The sequence below is a fragment of the Mesoplodon mirus genome (assembly GCF_964341445.2).
Source record: "Mesoplodon mirus genome assembly, chromosome: 18".
Classification (NCBI taxonomy): domain Eukaryota; kingdom Metazoa; phylum Chordata; class Mammalia; order Artiodactyla; family Ziphiidae; genus Mesoplodon; species Mesoplodon mirus.
This window is the reverse complement of record NC_138994.1, coordinates 4,455,040-4,478,396: the sequence shown is the minus strand read 5'-3', so window position 1 is coordinate 4,478,396 and position 23,357 is coordinate 4,455,040. Positions and strand designations below refer to the sequence as shown.

Sequence of the window (23,357 nt, the reverse complement as noted above, 5' to 3'; positions counted from 1 at the left end):
AAAGGAAGCAGGGAACCCTACGCCAGGGGGTCACAATAGAAGGTACAGGGAGAGGAGCCTGGGGCCGTGAGAGAGGCAAGAAGCATGGGGCAGGGGGCGGGGAGGGGGGCTTTTCGGCAGAGGCAGCGGGAGAAGAGAGGAAGAGCCCATGGGGTCCTTTCTGACCTCACTGCCAGCCTGGTCCCACCATCCCCTCGCCCCTCTACGCGCCCTCTTCTCCAGCCCCCAGATATGTCTTGCCGCCGCCCAGACATTCCAAGTTGTTTTACATCTTCTTCGTCTTGGTCCACCAGCTTCCAGCTGGGGGCCTTTCTCTTCTGCCCAAAGCCCCCCTCATTCTTGCAGAGTCAGTTCAAACATCCATACAGCGCAGGCTTTGAGGTCACCTCCGCCACGCTCTCTAGCTGCCTGCTCCTACCTCCAAGTTGGCATACGTGACCGTCTACCTTCATTCTCTGTTCTGGGGTCCCCCCATCACTGTGGACTCAGAAGCTCTGGGTCTCTGAGTCTAGCACAATCCAGACCCAGAGTCGGCATCAAAACTCCCAGGCACCAAAGATGGTGTTGGTGGAGTGAGAGAGATCAGGTGTTTCGGGGAGACAGAGGAGGAAGGAGGTGGAATTGGGGGATGGGCAGGGGCTGCAGAGGAGGCAGAAGGGGTCGGAGGAGAGGAGAGGGCGTAGGAGCAGGGGTGTGGGGTGCAGGGCCGGAGGAGCAGCCCTGGCCATCAGACCGCTGTGCTGAGGGTAGAGGAGTCCTCAGAGTGCACAGGCAGCGCGGGGGCCCGCTTGAGGGGACGTCGGGTCCCATCCCGGTTCTGCCACACGTACTGGGCCAGGTAAGCCACCACCAGCACCAGCCAGCCCCCCATGGTGACCAGCAGGGCCACGTCGGTGCTGTGCCGGGCCCCGCCCCGCCCCGCCCCACACAGCTCTTCCTCCCCGACCAGCGGCAGGAACTCCTGCCCCACGAGGTCTGATCGGGCTCCCGGGCCACAGACGATGCCCGTCCCAGTGCCCGGTGCCAGCCCCACCCGCCGAAGCACCTCCTGGAGGGCACAGTCGCAGCGCCACGGGTTGGCAGACAGGTTCACTTGGATCTGCAGCCCCACAAAGGCCTCCACGGGCACCGAGGCCAGCTGGTTGGCAGAGAGGTCGAGGTGGCGCAGCGTGCCCTCCAGGCCCTGGAAAGCGGCCCCTGAGAGGTGGGCAAGGACATTATGGGATAGATCCAGCTCCTCCAGGACAGACAGGTGCTGGAAGGCCCCAGCCGGTACGGACGCCAGCCGGTTGGCATCCAGGTAGAGCTTGCGGGTGTCGTTAGGGATGCCGGTGGGCACAGCCCTCAGGCCTGCCTGGCTGCAGCGGAATGTCCGCTCCCCAGCTTCTTCTGCCACGTAGCAGCCCTGGGGAGCCAGCCGGGGGCTGGGCACAGTACCCCCTGTGCCTATCACCAGCAGCAGGGACAGGAGGTGACCAGCTGGCGGGAGCATGGCCACAGATTGGCATAGTCCTGGAGTGGAGTAGGATCTGGGGAAGAAAAAACCCCATAAATGAAGAATGGGTCAAGAGAATTCCATTCCCACGGCCAGCATTCTCTTCCTGAAGTCCCCCTGTGGATTCCTTTTGGGCCGGGGCCTCTCCTTTGGGAGCTCTCTCAGGCCTGGGTGGCTTTTTTGCTTCTTTGGGGTCCAAGACTCCTTATTGGGCCCTTTGGGTAGAGGGTCCCCTGGGCCTGAGACTCTTCTAGAGTCTCTTTGATTCTGGAAGGCTAATCTATGAAGTCTCTTGGTCCAGAGCCCTATTGGTCATTCTGGGTCTGGGGGCTTCTCAGTGTCTGCTTCTGCTCATGTATTGATTTCCTTCATTGGTGTACAGGCTTTTCCTGCCAACCTACCTGGATGGCTGCCAGGTGGGCCAGGTAGGCACCAGAGGGCCCGATCAGCAACAGGGCTTTGCAGCATCCAGCTAGGCTAGGTGATTCAGGCCCCAGCTCCTGTACCCGGTCACCCTTTCTCCCGGAACGTCAGCCCCCCGCCCATCCCGGCTTTCTCCTCTCCGTCCCACTCTTCCTCCCTGTCCTCTCCTTCCTCCTCCCAGCCTCTCACCCCTGCTGGTGGGAGAGCCTTCTCCTGTGCTGCCGTCTCCCCGGAAGTAGCCTCCCTGCTGCTCGGCTCTGGAGACCCGCTTCCTCCTCCAGAAGCCTTGCACGCTTGCTTGTAGCTGCTGGAAGTTGGGGGCTGGGGCCCAAGAGTGTTGGGTTTCCTGGCATGTGACTCCAGGCCCCGGGTGTCAGATACCTGAGCCATGGCCTGGCCAGGCAATGCCAAGAGAGGGCAGATCCCGGACCCTGATGAACTCTGCCTTGGGAAGACTGGGCCCCAATTCCATTCCCTGCCTCAGGCTCCCCTTCCAAGGCCTTGACATACTATCCTCCATCCTTCCTCTCCCAGCCGGGGCTGAAACTCGGCCTCTTAGAACCTCTGCCCTGTGCCCAGAGCCTGGCTGAGCAGAAGGATCCCTGCTTGGCAGGCCTGCGGGGCAGAACTGGGGTGGGCCCCCTCTCACATCCACGGTCCCCTGAGCTCATCTCCCTTCAGCTCCATACTCCCCTTCTGCCCTCCTACCGTGCACCTTCTTCCATGGTGAACAAACTTTCCTCAGCCTTTTCCTTGGGAAACTTGTCTCTCTCTCTGCAGAGGACCTCATCTCCTGGCTCCTCGCAGGGTGCCCGATCTCCTTGCCTGGCAGGGGGCACTGCGTTAGTTCTCTGCACTGTTGGTAGACGGCCCCTCAAGGAGTTGGAAGGGGTTCTTCAAGGTTTCTGAAGTCCAATACGGTCATCTACAAGTTTTCACGCTGATTTTCTGTTCTGGATTGGAGCTGACTCAGATTCTCTTACGTTTGCTGGGGCCTTGAGCTCCCGAGTTGGTACTGTTAACTCTCCTTCACGCCCGGGAGCCAAGGAGGGCTTGTACGACTTATTCCCCAGGGCCTTTTGAGCCCTACCATCATTTGCAGCCATGCCACCCCATCACACCACCCTTTCTTTTTTTTTTTTTTTTTGGTACGTGGGCCTCTCACTGTTGTGGCCTCTCCCATTGCGGAGCACAGGCTCCGGACGCGCAGGCCCAGCAGCCATGGCTCACAGGCCCAGCCGCTCCGCGGCATGTGGGATCTTCCCGGACCGGGGCACGAACCTGTGTCCCCTGCATCGGCAGGTGGACTCTCAACCACTGTGCCACCAGGGAAGCCCAACACCACCCTTTCTTAATGTAAAGGAAGGGAACAGAAGACTGGGTGTCACAGAGATTTGCACAAAGGAGACTGAGGTCATACGCTGTGGAGACCTTTCTGAGAAGGAAAACCTTGCTGGATTTTGTAAGAGACTATGGGTGACCAGGATCGGACAAGAAGTGAGGGCCCAGTGCAAAATGAAAATGTGGGGCGCCTTTGTTCAAAACTGTTAAGAATTTCAAGACGGCAACAACAAACAGCACATCGTGAAACCAGGTGCAGGGCCCTTCTGAATGCAGGGTGTGAGGCCCTGTGGGACTGCACAGGTTGCAGGCTGCTGAAGCTGGCCCTGTAGGTGACCTTTGAACGAGCAATTTCAGATGCGAGATGGAAGCCAGAATCAGAGGGTAGGATACTGGATGATGTTATCTCTGGGCATGTATTTACCACTGACTCATTCTGGTGACATCAACAGGGTCATTTCTCAGACTCCCGTTTGTCCAAGGAATCAGATAAGACACATTTTTTACACCTGGGCAGGAGAAGTGAACATTTTGTCTGTGGTTGCTTGTTAGTTAGGCCAGGCACTCTGCCACTGAATACTTGGGAGTCCATTTTGGGATTGGGCCTGAATGCGGAAGAGGAAGCACATGGAAGCCTACCCCTCCCACTGCTCTCCCGTCATACTGGGCAGGGGCTTTAACTAAGGCACAAGAGGTGAGTTATCTCCTTCTCCGACTAGGCCAGCTACCAGGAAAGAGTGGGACTGGGGTGTCCAGCACAGCAGCTGCTGGAGAAGTAGGAAGTCTGCTCACCTAGGAGGGTCCAGCTGGCTCATGAACGTGGTCCACTGAGGGTGGTTAAGTGCAGCACTCAGTAGAGAAGGGAGAACAGAGAGGAGGGAGGAACCACACTCAGGATGGTGCACGGTGCAGACTGGGGGTTGACAGGGTTGGAGCAGAAGTTCTTCCCTGCCATTCATTCACTCATCCGTTCGTTCAGTGAGGGTTTCCCGTGAGCCCCATGTTATAAGTCGTACTGCGCTCGAGATTCAGCCCCTGTTCTGAGGGTCTCAGATGGCTGTGGTTAACCCAGTGGATCACCCAGTTTGCACATTAGAATCACTTGGGGGAGCTTCTAAAATTAGTTATGCTTGGGTTTACCTGGACCAATTTAGTTAAGATCTCTGTGGATGGGGTCTAGGCGCTGGTGTATGTTAAAAAGCCCCCCAGGTATTTCTAATGTGCAGCCTGAGTTAAGAACTGCTGGTCTAGACAAGTACTGGCGGCGGGGATGCTAACAGCATCTGCCTGGCCCCCTCCATCATGTCCAAGGCTGAAGAGGCCAAGAAGCTGGCAGGCCGCGCAGCGGTGGAGAACCACGTGAAGAATAACCAAGTGCTGGAAATTGGGAGTGGTTCTACAGTTGTCCACGCTGTGCAGCAAGGTGAAACAAGAGAATCTGAACCCCGTCTGTATTCCCACTTCCTTCCAGGCCCGTCAGCTCATCCTGCAGTATGGCTGAACTCTCAGTGACCTGGACCGACACCCAGAGACTGACCTCACCATCGATGGTGCTGATGAGGAAGATGTTGATCTCAATCTCATCAAGGGCAGTAGAGGCTGCCTGATTCAGGAGAAAATTGTGGCTAGCAATGCCAGTTGCTTCATCGTGATCACCGATTTCAGGAAAGATTCAAAGAACCTCAGGGAATCAGTGGCACAAGGGGAACGCCCATCAAGGTCATCCCGATGGCCTATGTCCCAGTGAGCCGAGCTGTGACCCAGAAGTTTGGGGGCATGATTGAATTTCGAATGGCCATCAACAAGGCAGATCCCTTGGTGATGGATAACAGTGAATCCCCTACATACGAATGAGTTCCGTTCTGAGTACGCATTCATATGTCCAATTTGTTCATAAGTCCAACAAAGTTAGCCTAGGTACCAATTAACACAATCAGCTATATAGTACTGTATTGTAATAGGTCTATAATCCTTTCATACAAATAATATGTAAAAAACAAACACAAAAATTAAAGAAAACATTTTTAATCTTACAGTACAGTACCTTGAAAAGTACAGTAGTCCAGTACAACAGCTGGCATACAGGGGCTGCATCGAGTGAACAGTCAAGAAGAGTTACTGACTGGAGGAGGGGGAGAGGAGGTGGGAAACGGTAGAGCTGAAGGGTCGTCAGCAGTAGGAGACGGAGGGCAAGCTGCCATTTCTCTCATGTCTGATGTCGATGGCACAGGTTCTGGTTCCTTGCTGGATTCAGTTCTATCTACCCTCTTGAAACAATGATCCAGTGACGTCTGGGTAGTAGCTCTTTTTTTCTCATCATAGACAACACGGTAGCACTGGATTGCATCCCGAACGGCAGCTGCAACCTTCGTGAACCTTTCTACGTTCGCGTCCTGTGCTTCAAAAACTAACAGTGCCTCCTCAAATAGAGAAAATCCCCTTGTCATTTCTTGCATCCTGAATCTCTTCGGTTCTTTAGTTACTTCTTCCTCTTGTCTCTCTTTGTCCTTTCTCTGGGCCTCCAATTCCACCAGGTCTTCACTAGTAAGACCTCCTCATGTTGCATAGCAACAGTACTGTACAGTAAAGTACACAAAAGTACAACAACTTGCTGAGGATGCACACACGTGACAATGTACGCCAGACACATGAACTAACTTGCATGATTGGACATGTGAATGCACGTTCGCATCTTTGAAAGTTTGCAACTTGAAGGTTCGTATGTAGGGGACTTACTGTAATGGGAATTTATCCTGGACTGGAAGTTTGACGGGGTCCACAAATGGAGTGAAGTGAACACGGCTATCAAAATGATCCCAGGTGTGGTGGACACGGGCCTGTTTGTTCATCAGCATGGCGGAGAGGGTCTACTTCGGGATGCAGGATGGCTTGGTGAACATGAGGGAGAAGGCTTTCTAAAGGAGCCCTGCAGGAGCGGAGTGTGTTCCCCTCACGTCCCCAGCCCACTGCCGAGGCGGACATGCCTCTCCAGGAGCCTTTGCCTTAATGTATCTGTGCCATGTAGACAGCTTGGCAGGGTGGGGAGTTGAGGGTTAAATCCTGTCCTCTGACTTATTGTTATTAAATGTCTTTTTTAAAAAGAGAAATACAAACATATATATTTTTGCTGTTAAAAATACTCAGTTTTTTTAATAAAGTAGAGCTTGATTTCATGTTGTATATGAACCATTTACCAAAAGAAAGGAGGACTGTCTTTTAAACTTTTAACTTGAGGCTGCTGGTTAAGCTTCTGAATGTTGGGTTTGCTGAGAGATGTAAATCAAACTTTTCTTTAAACTGGTGAAATGAAGGACGCAGCCAGCAGTGATTCCCTGATGCCTTACTGGAAACACTGGATTTGTTTACTTTTCTGCCACACTGTTTTGTTTTCCGTTTTTGTTGCGATTACGCACAACATGCAGTTACATGTTTTAAGATGTGAATTACAAAAGTCTGGTGAGTGTAGTGGTGTGGTACTTGTGATGCAGAGTGTGTAAAAAAATCGAGGGAGAATGTGGAAGCTCTTTTGCTGAGATGAGGGGGTTCGTTCAGACCCCTCTTGTTGGAAGCCATTGGCCAGAAATATTTGCCAGTGCTGCCAACCCACTGCTGTGAGCAACCTTTCAAAGACTGTGTTTTTGTTGTTAATATTTTTTCGTTCCCTTATTACTCAGCCATAGAAAGGAACGAAGTTGGGTCATTTGTAGTGATGTGGACGAATCTAGAGTCCGTCCGATGAACTTATCTGCGGGGCAGGAAAAGAGATGCAGATGTAGAGAATGGACTTGTGGACACAGGGGGTGATGGTGAGGGTGGGATGAATTGAGAGAGTAGCATTGACAGATATATACTACCATGTGTCAAATAGATAGCTAGTGGGAAGCTGCTGTATAGCACAGGGAGCTCAGCTCGATGTTCTGTGATGACCTAGAGGGGTGGGGTGGGAGGAGGGAGGTCCAAAAGGCAGGGGATATATATATATATATACATATAGCTGATTCACTTTGTTCTACAGCAGAAACTAACACAACATTGTAAAGCAATTATACTCCAATAAAAAAATAAAATAAAATACTTTTTTCGTTCCTTTATTGTTAGTTGCATGGCATCAGAAGTTGTTACCTCTTTATGTTCTTGGAGGGCTGAAATAAAACAGTATGGGGCCATTTTGAAAGAAAAAAATAAAAAGGAACTTCCAGTCTAGTGGGAGACATGGACGTGTGGACACACGTCTGCACAGTGCCTTTAATGTGAAGTCTGCCAGAACCAATGTGTGAAGCCCAGAGAGAGGTCAAGTCACTGTGGCAGAATCTGGTATTGTCGGGGGTGGGTGGCGGGGGGCGACCTGTTTACCTCTACCCAGTTAGGGCTTTTCAGGTGGGCCTGGGAATTAAAACATATTAAAAACATATTAAAACATATTAAACCATAAAACAGATGAACAGTAGAAAAGCGTACACATTTCTATGTCTTGGAGGGGGAGGGATAAATTGGGGATTTGGGATTAACAGATACACACCACTATATACAAAAAAGATAAACAACAAGATCCTACTGTAAAGTCCTACTGTGTGTGTAACTGATTCACTTTGCTGTGCACCTGAAATGCTGTCAATCAACTTGACTTCAGTGGGACTTCCCTGGCGGTCCAGTGGTTAGGACTCTGCGTTTCCACTGCAGGGAGCCCGGGTTCCATCCCTGGTCGGGGAACTCAGATCCTGCAAGGTGTGTGGCGTGGCCAAAAAAAAAAAAAAAAAAATCAACTATACTTCAATTAAAATTTTTTTTTAAAAATTTATATTAATGACACGGGAGCCCTCATAAGGAAATGAAGACCTAGGGAATGGTAAAGCATTAATACTTTTACACTAGGTTGAAAAAAGAGCAGTGATTGTAGCGAAGTGACTAAAATATATGGGGAGTTTAAAGGAAGGGAAGAACTATTTTAACAAGGCCTGTTTGTACAGAATTCTCTTGGCTTTGATTCTCCATTGAAGAATGTTTCTTTTCTCCCCATACAGGGAGGGCAGCTTTCACATGGGGGTTTGGTCTCCTGTTTTCTGGAAGAAAAGGGGTGATTCGAATGCTCTTCTTGCATCTGCTCAAAATAATCCTTAAGCCCAAGCGGCATATTTTGAGGTGGTGTATTTTTCTTTTTATAAATTTATTTTACTTTTGGCTGCGTTGGGTCTTCATCGCTGCGCGTGGGCTTTTCTCTAGTTATGGCGAGCGGGGGCTACTCTTTGTTGCTGCGCGTGGGCTTGCCACTGCAGTGGCTTCTCTTGTTGTGGAGCACGGGCTCTAGGTGCGTGGGCTTCAGTAGTTGTGGCGCACAGGTTTAGTTGCTCCGCGGGGTGTGGGGTCTTCCCCGACCAGGGCTCGAACCCGTGTCCCCTGCATTGGCAGGCGGCTTCTTAACCACTGCGCCGCCAGGGAAGCCCCTAGGGTGGTGTATTCTGCCACCCTTCAGTATCCATTCCTAAGCTCCTTCCTTGATAACACACACTGTTTTGGGAGTAGCAGTGTGCTCCGTCCCTCATGACAGAGCTGATTGGTCCTCTCAGTTTGTCAGAAATCTCGTCCACTTTCCCAGCCACCTTGGCAGCTGGGCGTGGTCCACTGTGGTCAATGACGTCTAAACAGAAGTCTGCTAAAGGGGTTTCTAGGACAGCCTTTGATTTACTCATAAAAGAGGATGGTTTGGGCCCTCCCCTTCTCCGTACAGCTTTCTTCAGGCTTTGAACTACAGTCTTTTGTGACCTTGAGGCAGCAAAGCCGAAAGGAAAGGTGAACAGTATCACTGAGACACTGGCCTGGATATTGCTGAGCCGCTCCACCGACACAGGCAACCGCCTACCTCTGGACTCACTATGTGAGGAAAATAATCTCCTGCTTCATTCAGTGCTTCTCAACTTGGCCGCACATTCGAATATGGGAGGTTTTGAAAATTACAGATGCCTCGCTCCACCTCAGAGATTCTGATTAAATTGATCTGGCATGTGTACAGTGATGGGACTTTTTAAAGATCCTTAAGAGATTCTGATGGCAACCTAGGGTCACAAAAATTCCTTTGCTTGGGTTTTCTGTTGCTTTTAACTGAGAGCATTCCTACCTGATACACTAACTTTTCCAGGGTATTAGGGAAGGCTTTACCAAGGAGTAGCGCTTGAGCTGGGTCTTTTTTTTTTTTTTTTTTTTTTGCGGTATGCGGGCCTCTCACTGTTGTGGCCTCCCCCGTTGCGGAGCACAGGCTCCGGACGCGCAGGCCCAGCGGCCATGGCTCACGGGCCCAGCCGCTCCGCGGCATATGGGATCCTCCCAGACCGGGGCACGAACCCGCATCCCCTGCATCGGCAGGCGGACTCTCAACCACTGCGCCACCAGGGAGGCCCTGAGCTGGGTCTTTAAGGCTCAGTTCATCAGGTGAAGCAGCAGAGTATGTGCAGGGTCAAGGGAGCATGAGAAGGCTTGGCTTCTCCTAGACAGTAGAGCAGAAGGGGTGGTGTCAAAGGCTGCAGTTAAAGTGGAAAGGGACCAATCCCTGTGGTCTTATACACCATGTAAGATTTAGGACTTGGTTCCATGGCTGATGGATTGAAGGTTTTTTTTTTAAAAATAAATTTATTTATTTATTTATTTATTTATTTTTGGCTGCATTGGGTCTTTGTTGCTGCGTGCAGGCTTCTCACTGCAGTGGCTTCTCCTGTTGCGGAGCATGGGCTCTGCGCCACCAGGGAAGCCCGATGGAAGGGTTTTAAAATTACCTTTGATATTTGGATCATGTTGCTGGCTGTGTGGGGGATGTACTGGTGGAAGAGAGACCAGTTACTGCAACAGTCCAGGTGGGAGGTGATGAGGGCCTGGGTGGACGCCAGAGCATGGGACTGAAGGAGCTATGCCTGGAGGAGCCCAAGATCATCAGACGTTTGTGCCACTGGGCACATCCCTTCCTAATTCCCTTGGGCCTTCGATTCTCTGGACCTCATGGCCTCTGAGATCCCTGCCAGCCTGATGTTCAATGTTTCTATGATGGTGGGACAGGGAAGAGGCTGAGGCATGTCAGGGCCTGGAAAGTAGGTCCTTCAGGCCCCCACCCTGGGCGGACTGAGTCACAGCTCCTTCCTCCAAGGGGAGTAACTCCATGCCCCAAAGATGTGACCTTGGAAGGAAGTTCAGCAGGCTTCTAGGACCCTATCTGCCTGATGTTGGAAGCTCCCAGATCCAGCATGGTTAGAGGGGGGTCAAAAGGAAAGCAGGAGGGCTGGCTACTTTACCCATCATGTCAGCCAGGGACCCATCTAACGCCAGTCTCCTAGGCAGTGTGGGCTGGAGGGGCAGCAAAGGCCTCTGCCATTCCTGTTCCTTGCGGAAACTGACAAGGGTGTATACACCTCTTGCTCCCATCCTCCGATGTACTCTCTCATTTGTTCAACACACACCTCCTGGGCTTCTTAGGCATTGGGGATACAGAGAGAAGTAGAACAGCCCCCAGACAATGGTGAAGATGGATGCGAGCACAAACACAGCCCCCTGATAGCCTAGGGGTGGGCTCTAGTTGAGGTATTTGCAGGCGCCAGAGGAGCCTAGAGGAGAAGCAGTGGATTCTGTTTGGACAGTTGGGGAAGGCTTCACAGAGAAGGTGACAGGTGAGGGGTGGCCTTGCGGGACAAGTAGGAGTCTACCAGATGGACAAAGGCATTGTAGGCTGAGACAAGAGCAAGAAAGAGTAAGGTGTGTTCTGAGACTGGTTAGGGGCTTGGTGTGACTGTAGTTTGGGATGTATGGGTCTATTACCTCCCTCAGCTAATGTTTACTGAAGACTCAGTATATGCAGGAAATGCAAATATGAGTAAGAAATATGAAGCAAGTAGCCTCCAGGGGAAGCGGACGTGTAACAGGTAACCTAAATACAGCACCCTCAGTGTAGGAGAGAAGTCTTTTTTAAAAACTATTATTTATTTATTTACTTACTTACTTATTTTTAAATTTTTGACTGGGTTGGGTCTTTGTTTCTGTGCGAGGGCTTTCTCTAGTTGTGGCAAGTGGGGGCCACTCTTCATCGCGGTGTGCGGGCCTCTCACTACCGCGGCCTCTCGTTGCGGAGCACAGGCTCCAGACGCTCAGGCTCAGTAGTTGTGGCTCACGGGCCCAGTTGCTCCGCGGCATGTGGGATCCTCCCAGACCAAGGCTTGAACCCGTGTCCCCTGCATTAGCAGGCAGATTCTCAACCACTGCGCCACCAGGGAAGCCCAGGAGAGAAGTCTTTACAAGGCACCTGTGGAAACATGAGGGACACATGGCTGGAGGAGTGTTTGTGTCCAGGATTGAGTTTTGGGAGAAATGCCCCTCCTAGTTGTGTGACCCACGGCAAAATATTTAAACTCACTGGACGGCAGTTTCCTCATTTGTAAAGTGGAGATAATAAAAATACCTACTTTGCAGGGGCGTTTTAAAGATTAAGAGAGCTTACATATGTAAAAGCCTTTGCCCAGTGCCTGGAACACAGCAAACGCTAATAATGTTGGCTGTGATTGCCCCTGAAGGAGGAGCTGTGTTAGGAAGAGGAGGAAGCTGATCCGGGGCAGTGACCGCCCAGAATTTCTAAAGAGGTGGGGCCTGCTAGGGGTAGCAATGCGACTGGAAGGATGCGAGGGGAGCTTTTCCTGAAGCTACTGTTTTTATATCCATTGCCCTTTTGATCTGTAAGATTTACAGTTTTCTAAACTGTTTTTATTTCATGAGAGAAAATCTCAATTGTCTGTATCCGAGAATATGCAGATTGAGGGGTCCCTAAAGAACAGCCTGCTCTTGGTTCCCAGAGGGAGGTTCTGGTTCTCTGGCCTTCGCTCTGGCCCTGGAGGCCCTGGCAGGCTTGGCTCTTTCCCTCTGCGGCCCAAAATAGCTAAACACAGGGCTGGGCGAGGGGAGGAGAGCGGAGTGCCCACTGGCAATGCTGCCCATCCCGGCACCTCCTCCTGTTTCTCATCAGCTTGGTAGCTCTCACTCAGTACTCTGTCTGCTCAGCATCACTGCCCCCTCCCTTCCGCTGCCACTACATGCCCAGGGTACCCCCACCCAAATAAAAGCAACTGCCAATGAAATAAACAGCTCCTTGCTTCCTCGCACTTGCTCTGGGTGTGACCTCAAAATCTCCCCTTCGGGAAGGGGGGAGGTGAGGTGGGGGGAGCCGGAGGGCAGGGTAGGAGTGAATTGGAGCGGAGTAGGAGGTGGTAAGAATGGAGGGGTGCCATTCATTCCCCCAGGGGTCAGAAGAAGGGGGTCTGTTTCTTGAGGCCCCACCTCCTCACTTCCCATCACTACCACCACCCCAGGAATGTACTCCCAGCTTATTACCCTGCCCGTGTTTGCTATCTTGGCCCACACAGTGTATCTATGGCAAGCAGAGGCCACACCACCCTGCCAGATGGAAATACCGCAAGGCTGGGAACATGTCTACTTGAGCACACTAAGGAGCTCCCAGAGGGCAGGGAGAGCCTGCAAAGTTGACTCACTCTGTTTTAAAAACACAAACAGTTTTCATAAAAAATTTAAAGCGAATAATCTCACATTACACAAAGTTTGAAACTAGAGAATGAAAAAGATCACTCCCAACCCCTCCATCCTAACACAAGATCTGTTTTTATTTTATTGAATTTCCACAGCCTAGTAAAGTAGATGCTCAAATATCACTCAAATGTGGAACGGATTAACAAAAGTTGATACATATATAGAGTACTCACTATGTGCCAGGAATTGTTCTAAATGCTTCACACTTAATGACCCATTTAATCTTCACAACAACATGAGGTGGGTATCACCATGATCATCAACATCCTCCATTTTTAGGAACTGCAGCACAGAGAGGTTCAGTGACTTGCCTAAGGTCACACAGCTGGTAATTACAGGAGATGGGAGTTGAACCCTGGCAGTCTGGGGCCAGGATCTTACCAGTGTTACTCTATTTTGTCTCATCATAATTGTTAATGCATATGCAGGTTTATAAAAACTTATTATGGACAATTTCAAACACAAAAAAGCAGAGAAAATAATATAAGGAATCTCATGTTCCCCTCCCCCAGTTTCAATAATTATCACCTCATGGCCCAACTTGTTTCTCTTATTCCCTTCCCCCATCCCCAGCCCATATTATTTTAAAGCAAATCCAGTCATCATATCATTTCATCCACACGTATTTTAGTATTTATCTCCAAAAGATAAGGAGGTTTTTAAATTAATTAATTAATTATATTATTATTATTTTTTAATGTATTTATTTTATTTTTGACTGCATTGGGTCTTCGCTGCTGTGCGCAGGCTCTCTCCAGTTGCGGCGAGCGGGTGCTGCTCTTCGTTGTGATGCGCAGGCTTCTCATCGCAGTGGCTTCCCTTGTTGCGGAGCACGGGCTCTAAGCACAGGGGTTTCAGCAGTGCGGCACGCGGGCTCAGTAGTTGTGGCTCACGGACTCAGTAGTTGTGGCTCATGGGCTTAGCTGCTCCACAGCATGTGGGATCTTCCCGGACCAGGCCTCAAACCCGTGTCCCCTGCACTGGCAGGCGGACTCTTAACCACTGCGCCACCAGGGAAGCCCGAAGTTTTTTATTGGAAAAATTACCACAGTACCATATCATGCCTTAAAATGTATATTTCATTAAGATCATCAATTTGAATAGTTAGTATTCAAATTTCCTCAATAATTTAATAAAATATATATATTTTTAAAAGTTGGTTTGCTTGAATGAGGACCCAGATAAGGCTTTTGGTTGACAGATTGCTTAATTTCTTTTAAGTGTAAGTCTCTCCCTTTCCTTTTTTTCTTCCAATTTATTTGTTAATGAGGGAATTGTGTTTGTTTTGCTGACTGCACCCCTGGAGAATGCTCAGGCTATTTTTTTTTTTTTTTTGTCCATGCTGTGGGGCAGGGCTTGTGGGATATTAGTTCCCTGACCAGAGATTGAACCTGGGCCCATGGCAGTGAGAGCCCCAAGTCCTAAACACTGGGCCGCCAGGGAACTCCCAGCTCTTGCTATTTTGTATCCTGATTTTTTCACCTAATTTAGCAAACATTTTCCTATACTGCTTACTATATGGCTTCCTACTATGCCACCCAATGGATATAGTATGATTATTTTTTTCTTGGGCATTTGGGTTGCTTTCAGTTTTCCATTGTTATAACTAATGCTGGAATAAAGATCTTCACACATAGTGCATGGTACGTACTTCCTTAGAATATGTTACCAGAAATGGAATCATGGCTCTGAGGCCTGAACAATTGTTCAGCCTCTTGGCACAGATCACCAAGTGTTTGTCCAAGGGGTTATGCATCCCCAGCACCACACAAGAGTGTTGTCACTCATTCTAAGTACTTAGGCCTATTCAAGGCTGAAGGATGTTTGGTGAAGACATGATAATTATGAAGGCAGAGAGCTAGAGGAGAAAGATGATGACAGGGACTCAGGCTAAATTAAGCAGAAAGTGATCCACAATTTACCACAAACCTAGAGTGAGTCAGTACTCTGTTCATTCCCGTTGTGAAAAAAAAACAAACCCAACAAAACAAACCCTTGATAACAGGAGCTATTAATAGGGCATGGCATGTCCAATAATCTTTCTGTTAAGACTATGCATTAGTCAGACCCTTATTTGAGACGTGGATCCAGTCTGGGTCACTGAACTTCACAGAGAGTGAGGAAACTGGCAAAGATCAGAGAGCTTGATCAACTTCGGGGAAGACGGAAGAGTCCCAGAGAAAAGTCGAAGGAGACAAGTAGGCTCACTTTGGGAAAAATAAGAGACATTTTTTTTTTTTTTTTTTTGCCTCAATACCGGGGAGGCTTCTAAGGAAAGGACAACACTCGGTTTTTGCTTATTTCTTCACAAGGCTGACTGTAAGGAAAGCGGCCTCTCCCAACCAGCAGGAACTTCTGTAAGGCACAGGCAAAAATTTCTCAGACTCTGGGGTGACTATTTAGGTCTTGGGCTGAGTGCTCTTGGGCTACTGGCCCTGGAAATATTCGAGAAGCTGCCTCTTCTCCTGCTCTGAGTGGTTCAGATATCCACCTGCTTGGTGCCCACTAGGTGCCTCTGGGGGCCCCACTCCTGCTTTGGGACAGCTGTTCCCTGGCAGCCGCCTTGGGGACGGGTGGGTGAGGTCACAAATGAGTGCTCCCCAGGTTCGCTGGGCCAGCATTCTCCTTTTTGTCCCCTCACCTTCAGTGTGTGTTTACAGCCAGTCAGATTGGCGTGTCATGACATCACCTGATCCTGCTATTCCAGCCCTGTTGTGCATAGAGTGGACTTAGAACCTGGGTTGGGGGAGTGGAAACTCCTCAAACAAGGCACTCTTGGTGCCAGGGAGAGTGGGAGTGACCCAGGAGGCCTCAAGAGCCATTTAGTTCAACCTCCTACAGCAGTAGCTTCCTACCACGCAACTGTTGCTATACATACATTCTTTTGAATTCCCACAACCTCGGAGGTAGGTTTTCACAGGTATGGAATTGGAGATTAAGACAAGTTATTTGCCCAGGGTGACACCGCTGGTGAAGCAGTGCCTGCTAAGTCTACCAGACAGGAAGATCTGTGCCCTTGCCTTTAGAGCATGCAGAGGTGAAAAGTGCAAATCCGAGAGCCTCCCACCCAAAGCCAAACAGCTGCCCACGGGCTGGGACTCAGGGTCTTGGCTATTCATCAGGTCGTCTTCCCAAGTCCTCTTCCAACTTCTAATGTGGGGAGGCCGAGGATGTGACCTGGCCCAGGCCAGCCTCGGTCAGGTGTAACTGAGGAGCAGACAGGCTGTGGACTGTGTTCTCTGCCCTCCAGACTCTCATCCTAAGCAACGTTGTGAAAAACCCGCTTCCAGGAGGGCCCAGCACCGGCTGAGCCAGTCGATTTCTGGAGGGCCAGGGCAGAGGCAGCGAGGTGTAGATGAAAAAATCTGACTTGAGGTCAGAATTTCTGGGGGGACCCAGCCGGGGGCTGTGGCAAGCTCCTTAAAACTCCAAGTTTCCTTGCCAGCAAAACCGGGCAAGAGTAAACCCCACATGCAGCGCGCAGACGCCGAAACAGGCATTGCTATGCGCCAAAGCGATACCATCTGATCTTTGTTTCTCTTGCTATTGAAAGCTCCGTGCGGCCCCAGCGAGGCCTGGGCTGGAGCATGGGTTAGAAGAAAAAAAAAAACTACAACTCCCAGGAGGCGGCGGGCGGGCCGGCGCTGGTCGGTGACGTAATGGGGGCCGGCGCGGGGCGCTGATTCGGCAGGAGCTGCCAGCGGGGTGGCTGCCGCCGCGGCTTATTACAGCTGCTGGAGCAGCAACGGCCCTCGCCCCCGGGCACCCCTCCCGGGCCTCGAGCTCCGGCCGCTCACGGTGAGTTCGGACGGGCGGCCTCGGAGTGGCCAAACCGAGAGCCTCCTGGGGCTAGAGGCGGGACGGGAAAGGAGGTGGGGGCTGCTGGGGAGGCGCCCGTGGCTGGAGGGGACCGGGACAGAGTGAGCGGAGGTGGAGGGGGTGCATCAGCCGAGCGGGGGGCGGGGGGCGTGCATCAGTCGAAGGGATGCCCAAAGGGGAAAGTGCCGGCGGGAGGCCCGGGATGGGGCGTAGAGGAGGAGTGTTCGGTCTGGGGGTGGGGGGCGGGGAGAGGCTGGGCTTCGGGGATAAAGGTTTGTTCGCTTCCAGGGCTGGGTGAACGCGTGGGGGTGGGGGTGGGGCTCTGGACCGGGCCAGGCTCCGAGTGCGAGGTCCCAGGCTGGGGAACGGAGCGGAGGCCCCCCACTTCGGCTTGAAGTCCCACTCAGAAAACCCCAACAATAGTGAGAACTCCGCCTCCTCGCTTCACCCTCTCCCCGTGCTAGTGTGGGTTCCCTCCTGTACTTGCTGTTTTTCCATTCCCACCGCCACCCCGAGTCCGGGAGGCAGAGCCTGAGCTGCGAGGTGAAAGACTGTGGCCCTGCTGGTTGCGGGGTGGGCGGAATGAAAATGGCACTGTGGCGTGCCGCCAGGGACTCCCCGTTGGGGTCCAGGTTGCAGGCTCGGATGCTTTGTGCTCCTCTACCCAGAAGGCGAAAGATTTGCTGCCCTTACTTGGGGGAGAGATTAGGAAGTGCTCACCTGGCTGCTGGCACTGTGGCCTCGGCTTAGGTGTCTGACAGATCGGCTAGGCGGAGATATTTGTATACAGAGCCAGAGGGGAAGGGAGGGAAGGAGTAGCAAAGAGTTACCAGCAAGAAAGTAGTTAACAGAACAAAGTTGCTGCAGGCTCTGGTTTGAGGCAGGTTGTGAAACCACATCAGGCAGCCACCTGCCAGCTGCCAGCTGTGGCAGCAGAACTTTTCAGGCTCAGCTGCTGTGCGCCTACTCTACCTCCAACAGCTTCTTCTCTCCATTTCGCCCCTTCTGGGCCAGGGGCAGTTGGTTATTTCACTAGCAGAGGTGATATGTACCCTTAGTCACACAAAAGTCTCAAGAGTGCTTCTTGCTGCCAGTCTTTTTCTTAGTTTGTTGACCTCTTCTGTTTTTTTTCTTTTTTGGGGGGGGCTGTTTTTGGGGGGGTGGGCTCCTGAGATGTTTTGCTCTCAGGGCACTTAGTGTTCAGGTTTCAGGAAGAAGCTTCCCAGGGCGTCATTTAAGTCAGAGGTCTGGGCTCCTCCTAGACTCATCAGGCCCTGATACAGCCAGAAAGGGGTGTAGGATGATCTGGAACTCAGCAAGGCTCTTAGCACTCCCGGACAAAACACTAGGGAGGGCTAGAGGTCTAGCTACTCCTACACCCTTGTAGGTCTAGGTTAGGGAGAAGTGGGGAGGGGCAGCAGTTTCTGGTCGACTTGGGGAATTCTTTCTCTCTCCTTCGTCAGTAATGAAGTCCTTCAGAGCCCTCACTTCCTAGCCAGTCTCCCCGACCCCCCATCCACCAGGTGGAGGCTTTTGTGCAGTAGGTATCCCAGGAACTCTGTTAGGGTAACTGAAACCCTAAGGCCCTGGGAAGGTAAACACCTGAGCCACTCCTGGTTTTCTAGTTCCTTGGGTTTCTCTTAGGCCCAGTGATCCAGCCTAATGAGCTGAGCTGGTGGGCCGCAGGAGCATCGCTACTTTTGGATGCACCCTGGGCCATCTCATGTATGTTTGTATGTTGGGAAAGTGTGTTGTGGGTCACATTTCCCCTGAGGTCTTTAAGCTTGGAGCCATCTGAAAGGAGGAAACCTGTTCCCATTAGCCTGGAAGTAGGGAACTGATTCTTGAGAATTGGCTCCTGTGCAGACTCTGTGATCCTAGCCAGAGATAGAGGGCAGCTGATTCTGAGGGGGTTTGTTGCAGCAGGGTGAGGGAGGTGACCTTCTGGGCACTTCCAGGATGCCCCCATCTGAGACCCCTTTCTGTATCCCCAGGAAAGATGGGGCTGTTATCATGGTGATGACCTTAGGCTCTTTATCAGGCAGGATCTTCCCTCAACTAAGGAGGAGAGCCAGTACAAAGGTGCCATCTGTCCCCACCTCCTGCTGGTCACAGGGCCCTCAGGGATCTGGGGACAGCTGATTTCTGGACATGGGGCTGCTCGTTCCCCTCCTTACCTGCATCCAGGAATGCAGCTGGGCTGCATTGTTTCATGGGCATCAAGGGCAGCCCTCCTGGTTCCTCCTGCTGCAGGGCTTCTGCCCTTAGAGCTGGGCAGGGGAAGGCATGGTGCTAACTTACACCTGGAAACAGGTGCTGGGGAAGGAGGCCCAGGTGAGGATGGGTGGGCAGAGAGAAAAGCGGGGGGACAGGAGAGAGGCCACAGGTGTGGTTTTGTATCCCTGGGAGAGGTATGTTGATGTGGGCTCCAGCCACCCGTGGGAGCTGTAGATGTTGGCTATGTTCTCTCTCCTTGCCTCTCCTCTGGTGGGGAAAAGGGCCCTGGTAGTTTGGCAGCAAAATGGGTGGCATCACGAGGGTTAGCCTGAGTGGCTGCCAAATGGATAAAACATCTGGATGGGTTGTTTTGTGTCACCAAGAAGGCAGCTTCCAGGTCTGGGCAAAGTTTGTCTCTAGTCTGTTTTCTTTTTTCTTCCCTTTCCCTCTCTTTCTACCCTGCCAGTCAGACCCAGGATTGGAGAATTAGGGGAGATGGGTAGAAGCAATGACCCCCAAATATTTTATCCACTACTGACTGTTCTCATCTCCTTTTATTCCTTCTAATGGGAGGGGCTCAGGGGTGGAGATGTCTTAATATCAGACCCTCAGCAAGACGGAGTCCAGCAGGGGTTATGCTGAGTGATCCTTAGGGCACAGGCCTCTTCTCCCCTCCCCTGGGCTTTGTGGGAAGGGGGCCCTCTGGAGGGTGAGATTGCGGGATGGGCAGTGGTTTCTTTACTCTGGGGCTCGATGCCTCTTTTTTTTTTTTTTTTTTTTTTTTTTTTTGCGGTACGCGGGCCTCTCACTGTTGTGGCCTCTCCCGTTGCGGAGCACAGGCTCCGGACGCGCAGGCTCAGCGGCCATGGCTCACGGGCCCAGCCGCTCCGCGGCATGTGGGATCTTCCCGGACCCGGGCACGAACCCGTGTCCCCTGCATCGGCAGGCGGACTCTCAACCACTGCGCCATCAGGGAAGCCCTCGATGCCTCTTGATGACCTATCTACCCAGGCAGCCCCAGTGCCTGGAAGGGCACTGTCCTGATTGGACTATGTGCGGAGCAGCCTGGTGTTTATCCCAACCCAGCAGTGAGAAATGAATAGAGTTAAGTCTACATGGACTTTCTCTGGCCTCCTCGCTTGAGAGTCAAAATGGTAGACCTGCTTGGGGTTCTTGGGGAGAGCAGAGCCTCCTTCCCTGCAGGATTCGGAGGGTGTGAGAGGGCAGGGGAAGTGGTGTGACCTGTCTCACCTGTGCTGCTTGTTTGCAGAGCAGTGGCAGGAGAGGGGCAGCAGGATGAATGTGGGAACGGCGCACAGCGAGGTGAACCCCAACACGCGGGTGATGAACAGCCGTGGCATCTGGCTTTCCTACGTGCTGGCCATCGGGCTTCTCCACGTCGTGCTGCTCAGCATCCCCTTTGTGAGCGTCCCCGTCGTGTGGACCCTCACCAACCTCATCCACAACATGGTGAGGACCTGTTGCTGCCTGCCCTTGGCGGGGCTGAGGAGGACGGGAGCCCGCCAGACGTGGGCCAGACGTCAGGGTGACGTGCTGACGGCACGTGTCACCAGGGCCCAGACCCCACCCTCTTCTTTCTGCCCCACTCCTCTTTATTGGAAGAAAATCTGCAGATATGTCCACACCTCTAGGATGGGGTGACTTGTGGACCTGGGAGATGGGCTACGGAGAGCTGAACTAAGGGCCCTAAAGAGGCCAGAGGACGTGGGGCCGAAATGCCTCTTTCCCGAGTTCGGATCTCAGAGCGTCTTTTCCTCTTGCCCCTCTCTGCTCCCTCACTACCTGCTTGCTCCCTGGTATTCTTCTGGTGGGCAAGCAGGGGCCTCGTTCCTTCCCATCTGCTTGCCCCCTGCCAGCTGGCAGGCACAGGGAACCTAGCCCTGGGCTGGAGGGGTGGCGTCTCCATGCTGGTTCTGTGGCTGACAGCTCCCCAGGAGTTCTCATGCCAGGCCTGCCCTCTCACCCGGTGGATCCCCTTATTTTCTGGCCAGGCTCCCAGCTCCTCCCACCTGACCTCCAGCCCGCATCCCCCTGCCCAGCGGAGGGGGCTCCAGGTCACCAGGATCCCACGTCTGTGACTGGGGCGGAGGAGCTGAGCTGGAGGGCCTTTGGCCTTTTGCGTCCTCTCACAAAGGCTCCTCCCTCCAGGGCATGTACATCTTCCTACACACGGTGAAGGGGACCCCCTTTGAGACCCCAGACCAGGGCAAGGCGAGGCTGCTAACCCACTGGGAGCAGATGGACTATGGAGTCCAGTTCACGGCATCTCGGAAATTCCTGACCATCACACCCATCGTGCTGTGAGTGCCTTGGGGAGAGGGGGACACCAGCAGGAAGGCCAAGGCCTGGGGGACCCTGGGGCCCTGCGAGGCTTAAACCCCTCGCCAGCTGTGGCTCTTGGCGTAGGAATGAGCAAAGGAAGGAAAGTTGGGGTGTTCCTGGGTCTTACGCTGGGCTCTGGTTGTGCCTCCCTGGTCCCGTCTTTCCTCGGTTGGGGCTTTCTTCCTTCCAGTGAGTTTGGCCCATGGGCTTGGGGTAGAGCAAGGGGACTGGGTCAGCAGGGGCTTCTTTAGCTGCGCGGATCCTGCCACCCTACTTCTGTTCTGGGGGTGTCTTTCCCATAACTCCTCGGCTGTCAGGAATCTGCCTCCCCCGACCGGGGAGTGAGGGAGAAAGGCGTCTTCCAAACAGAGTCTTACACCTGCCCCCAACCTACCTTCCCCACCCAGGTACTTCCTCACCAGCTTCTACACCAAGTACGACCAGATCCACTTCATCCTCAACACCGTGTCCTTGATGAGCGTGCTCATCCCCAAGCTGCCCCAGCTCCACGGAGTCCGGATTTTTGGAATCAATAAGTACTGAGGGTGCAGCCCCGTCCCCTGCCTGGGATGGCAGGGGAGGGGTGGAAGCCTGTGCTGTGATGCTGAAGACAGAAGGAGCCGCTGGGTACCGCCAGAGATGGGGGTTGAGCCTCTGGGCCCTAGTTTCCCCCTCACTTCCCGCAGTAGCAGACTTGAAGTAGTTTGGGGTGGGCCCCCCTGGGGCTCTGACCCCTTCTGATTTTTTTGATCTTTTCCTTTTGCCTCATGGGGGTGCTCCTGGAATGGGCTGGGCTCCTGGGCTGAACACAGACCTATGAGGTTGGGACAAGAGGCCAGGGAAGCCCCCCTGCTCGCTTGCGCCTCCTTGGCCTGCTAAAGCACTTTAACCCCCGTGAGCAGGGCAGAGGGAACGGTACAGCTTCTAGTTTGTTTCACTTTAATTCTTAAGTCTTTAGGATGACACTTAGTGTGTGCTTCTATATACGAAAGCAGTTGTGTGAGAGCGCCTCATCCCTCTGGGTAGAGAATTGTCTAATTCAAGTCAGACAGCTCCCGTACAGCGCCCCCCGCCCGGGGTACTAGGTGCGGGTGGGGAGGGTAAGGAGATGTGGGGGGTGGGGCTGAGTGTGCATGGCCTGGTCCCAGAGGTGGGGGGCCAGGGCTGCAGCCTCCTGGTGGAGGTGGGGAGGGGGCTGGGGGCAGGGGTGGGGAGGGTGAATTGAGACTGAAAAGAACGGGGCCGCAGAGCAGCGGGGGTTCGTGTAAGATGCGGGGGGTGGAGGGGGGAGCAGGCCCAACCTCATGCTTTGGGAAGTGGTCGGGGAAGGGGGCAGGCTTGGAGGGTCACTTACCCACAGCATGGTGGGCGTAACGGGAAGGGAGGCTGCTAGGGGTTTGAAGCTCCTGGGTTGGCACGAGTGGGTGGAGATGGGTGGAAGGGGCCTGTGCGTCATCTTAAGCACAGGTCCAGTTTGACACCCGTCTCTGCAGTGGCGTGAGGGCCGCGGGGACATGGGACAGAAATGATGAACGGTGGGGCCCTTCTGCAGCCCTTCACCCAGTAACCTTGTGCAGACTGCGCCGGGGCGGGGCCTCTCGTGTGGCATGCACCTTTGGGGCCATCAGGCTACCTCCAAATGGGTTTGGTGGGCTGCAGAGTCCCGCATGGTCCCTCTCAAGCGGGACAGCGGCAGGCGCCGGGAGTGACCTGCAGGGGCGGGAAGGAGCCGCCTTCTCCCCTCCCCAGCCTGACTGGGGTCCGTGTTACTTCTGAGAAGGTGTGGGTGCCAGGGCGCTGAGGGAGCGGTGGCAGCGGCAGTGGTGGCGTCACTGGCCCTGTTTTCTGTGTCCTGGTCCCCCCAACCCCCGCCCCACGTATCACAAGGAACTTTGACCTCAAAATCTTTCTAAGCAAAGTGTGAATAGGATTTTTACTCCCTTTGTACAGTATTCTGAGAAACACAAATAAAGGACAGTGTGTTCCTATTTCCCCTGAGTTTGGCCTCTGCTTCCTGGAGGGGGCGGAGAGGGGGCAGTGTGGAGCATCAGTCTGACCCTCTGCCTGGATGGTGGGAGGGCCCCTGGGACCTCTGCTTTTCCTGCTGCCTTCAGCAGAGCAAGCTGGAGGGGCTGGCGGGGAACTGGCAGAG

At 52.9% G+C, this 23,357-nt stretch overlaps 2 protein-coding genes and 1 pseudogene across 4 annotated transcripts; 2 read left to right on the top strand and 1 right to left on the bottom strand.

Annotated features, from left to right (window-relative positions):
- Positions 1–727: 727 nt before the first annotated feature.
- Positions 728–1,534, bottom strand: LRRC3C (leucine rich repeat containing 3C; the record flags this gene model as incomplete). Its single annotated transcript, XM_082603929.1, has 1 exon — positions 728–1,534. The coding sequence occupies exon 1, from the start codon at positions 1,490–1,492 to the stop codon at positions 728–730; it is 765 nt and encodes a 254-aa protein (XP_082460055.1). The 5' UTR covers positions 1,493–1,534.
- A 1,856-nt stretch (positions 1,535–3,390) lies between these two features.
- Positions 3,391–6,178, top strand: LOC309794231 (ribose-5-phosphate isomerase-like; annotated as a pseudogene). The gene is made up of 3 exons: positions 3,391–3,441; positions 4,511–5,090; positions 6,002–6,178. The product of its transcript is annotated as a ribose-5-phosphate isomerase-like (transcript).
- A 10,323-nt stretch (positions 6,179–16,501) lies between these two features.
- Positions 16,502–22,368, top strand: ORMDL3 (ORMDL sphingolipid biosynthesis regulator 3). 2 transcript variants are annotated; one of them, XM_082604143.1, is made up of 4 exons: positions 16,502–16,624; positions 20,133–20,332; positions 21,032–21,183; positions 21,613–22,368. In XM_082604143.1, the coding sequence occupies exons 2-4, from the start codon at positions 20,159–20,161 to the stop codon at positions 21,746–21,748; spliced, it is 462 nt and encodes a 153-aa protein (XP_082460269.1). In that variant the 5' UTR covers positions 16,502–16,624; positions 20,133–20,158; the 3' UTR covers positions 21,749–22,368. The 2 variants fall into 2 exon arrangements, with proteins under 2 accessions (XP_082460269.1, XP_082460270.1); XM_082604144.1 differs by having other exon boundaries at positions 16,505–16,624; positions 20,138–20,332.
- The last annotated feature ends 989 nt before the right edge of the window (positions 22,369–23,357 follow it).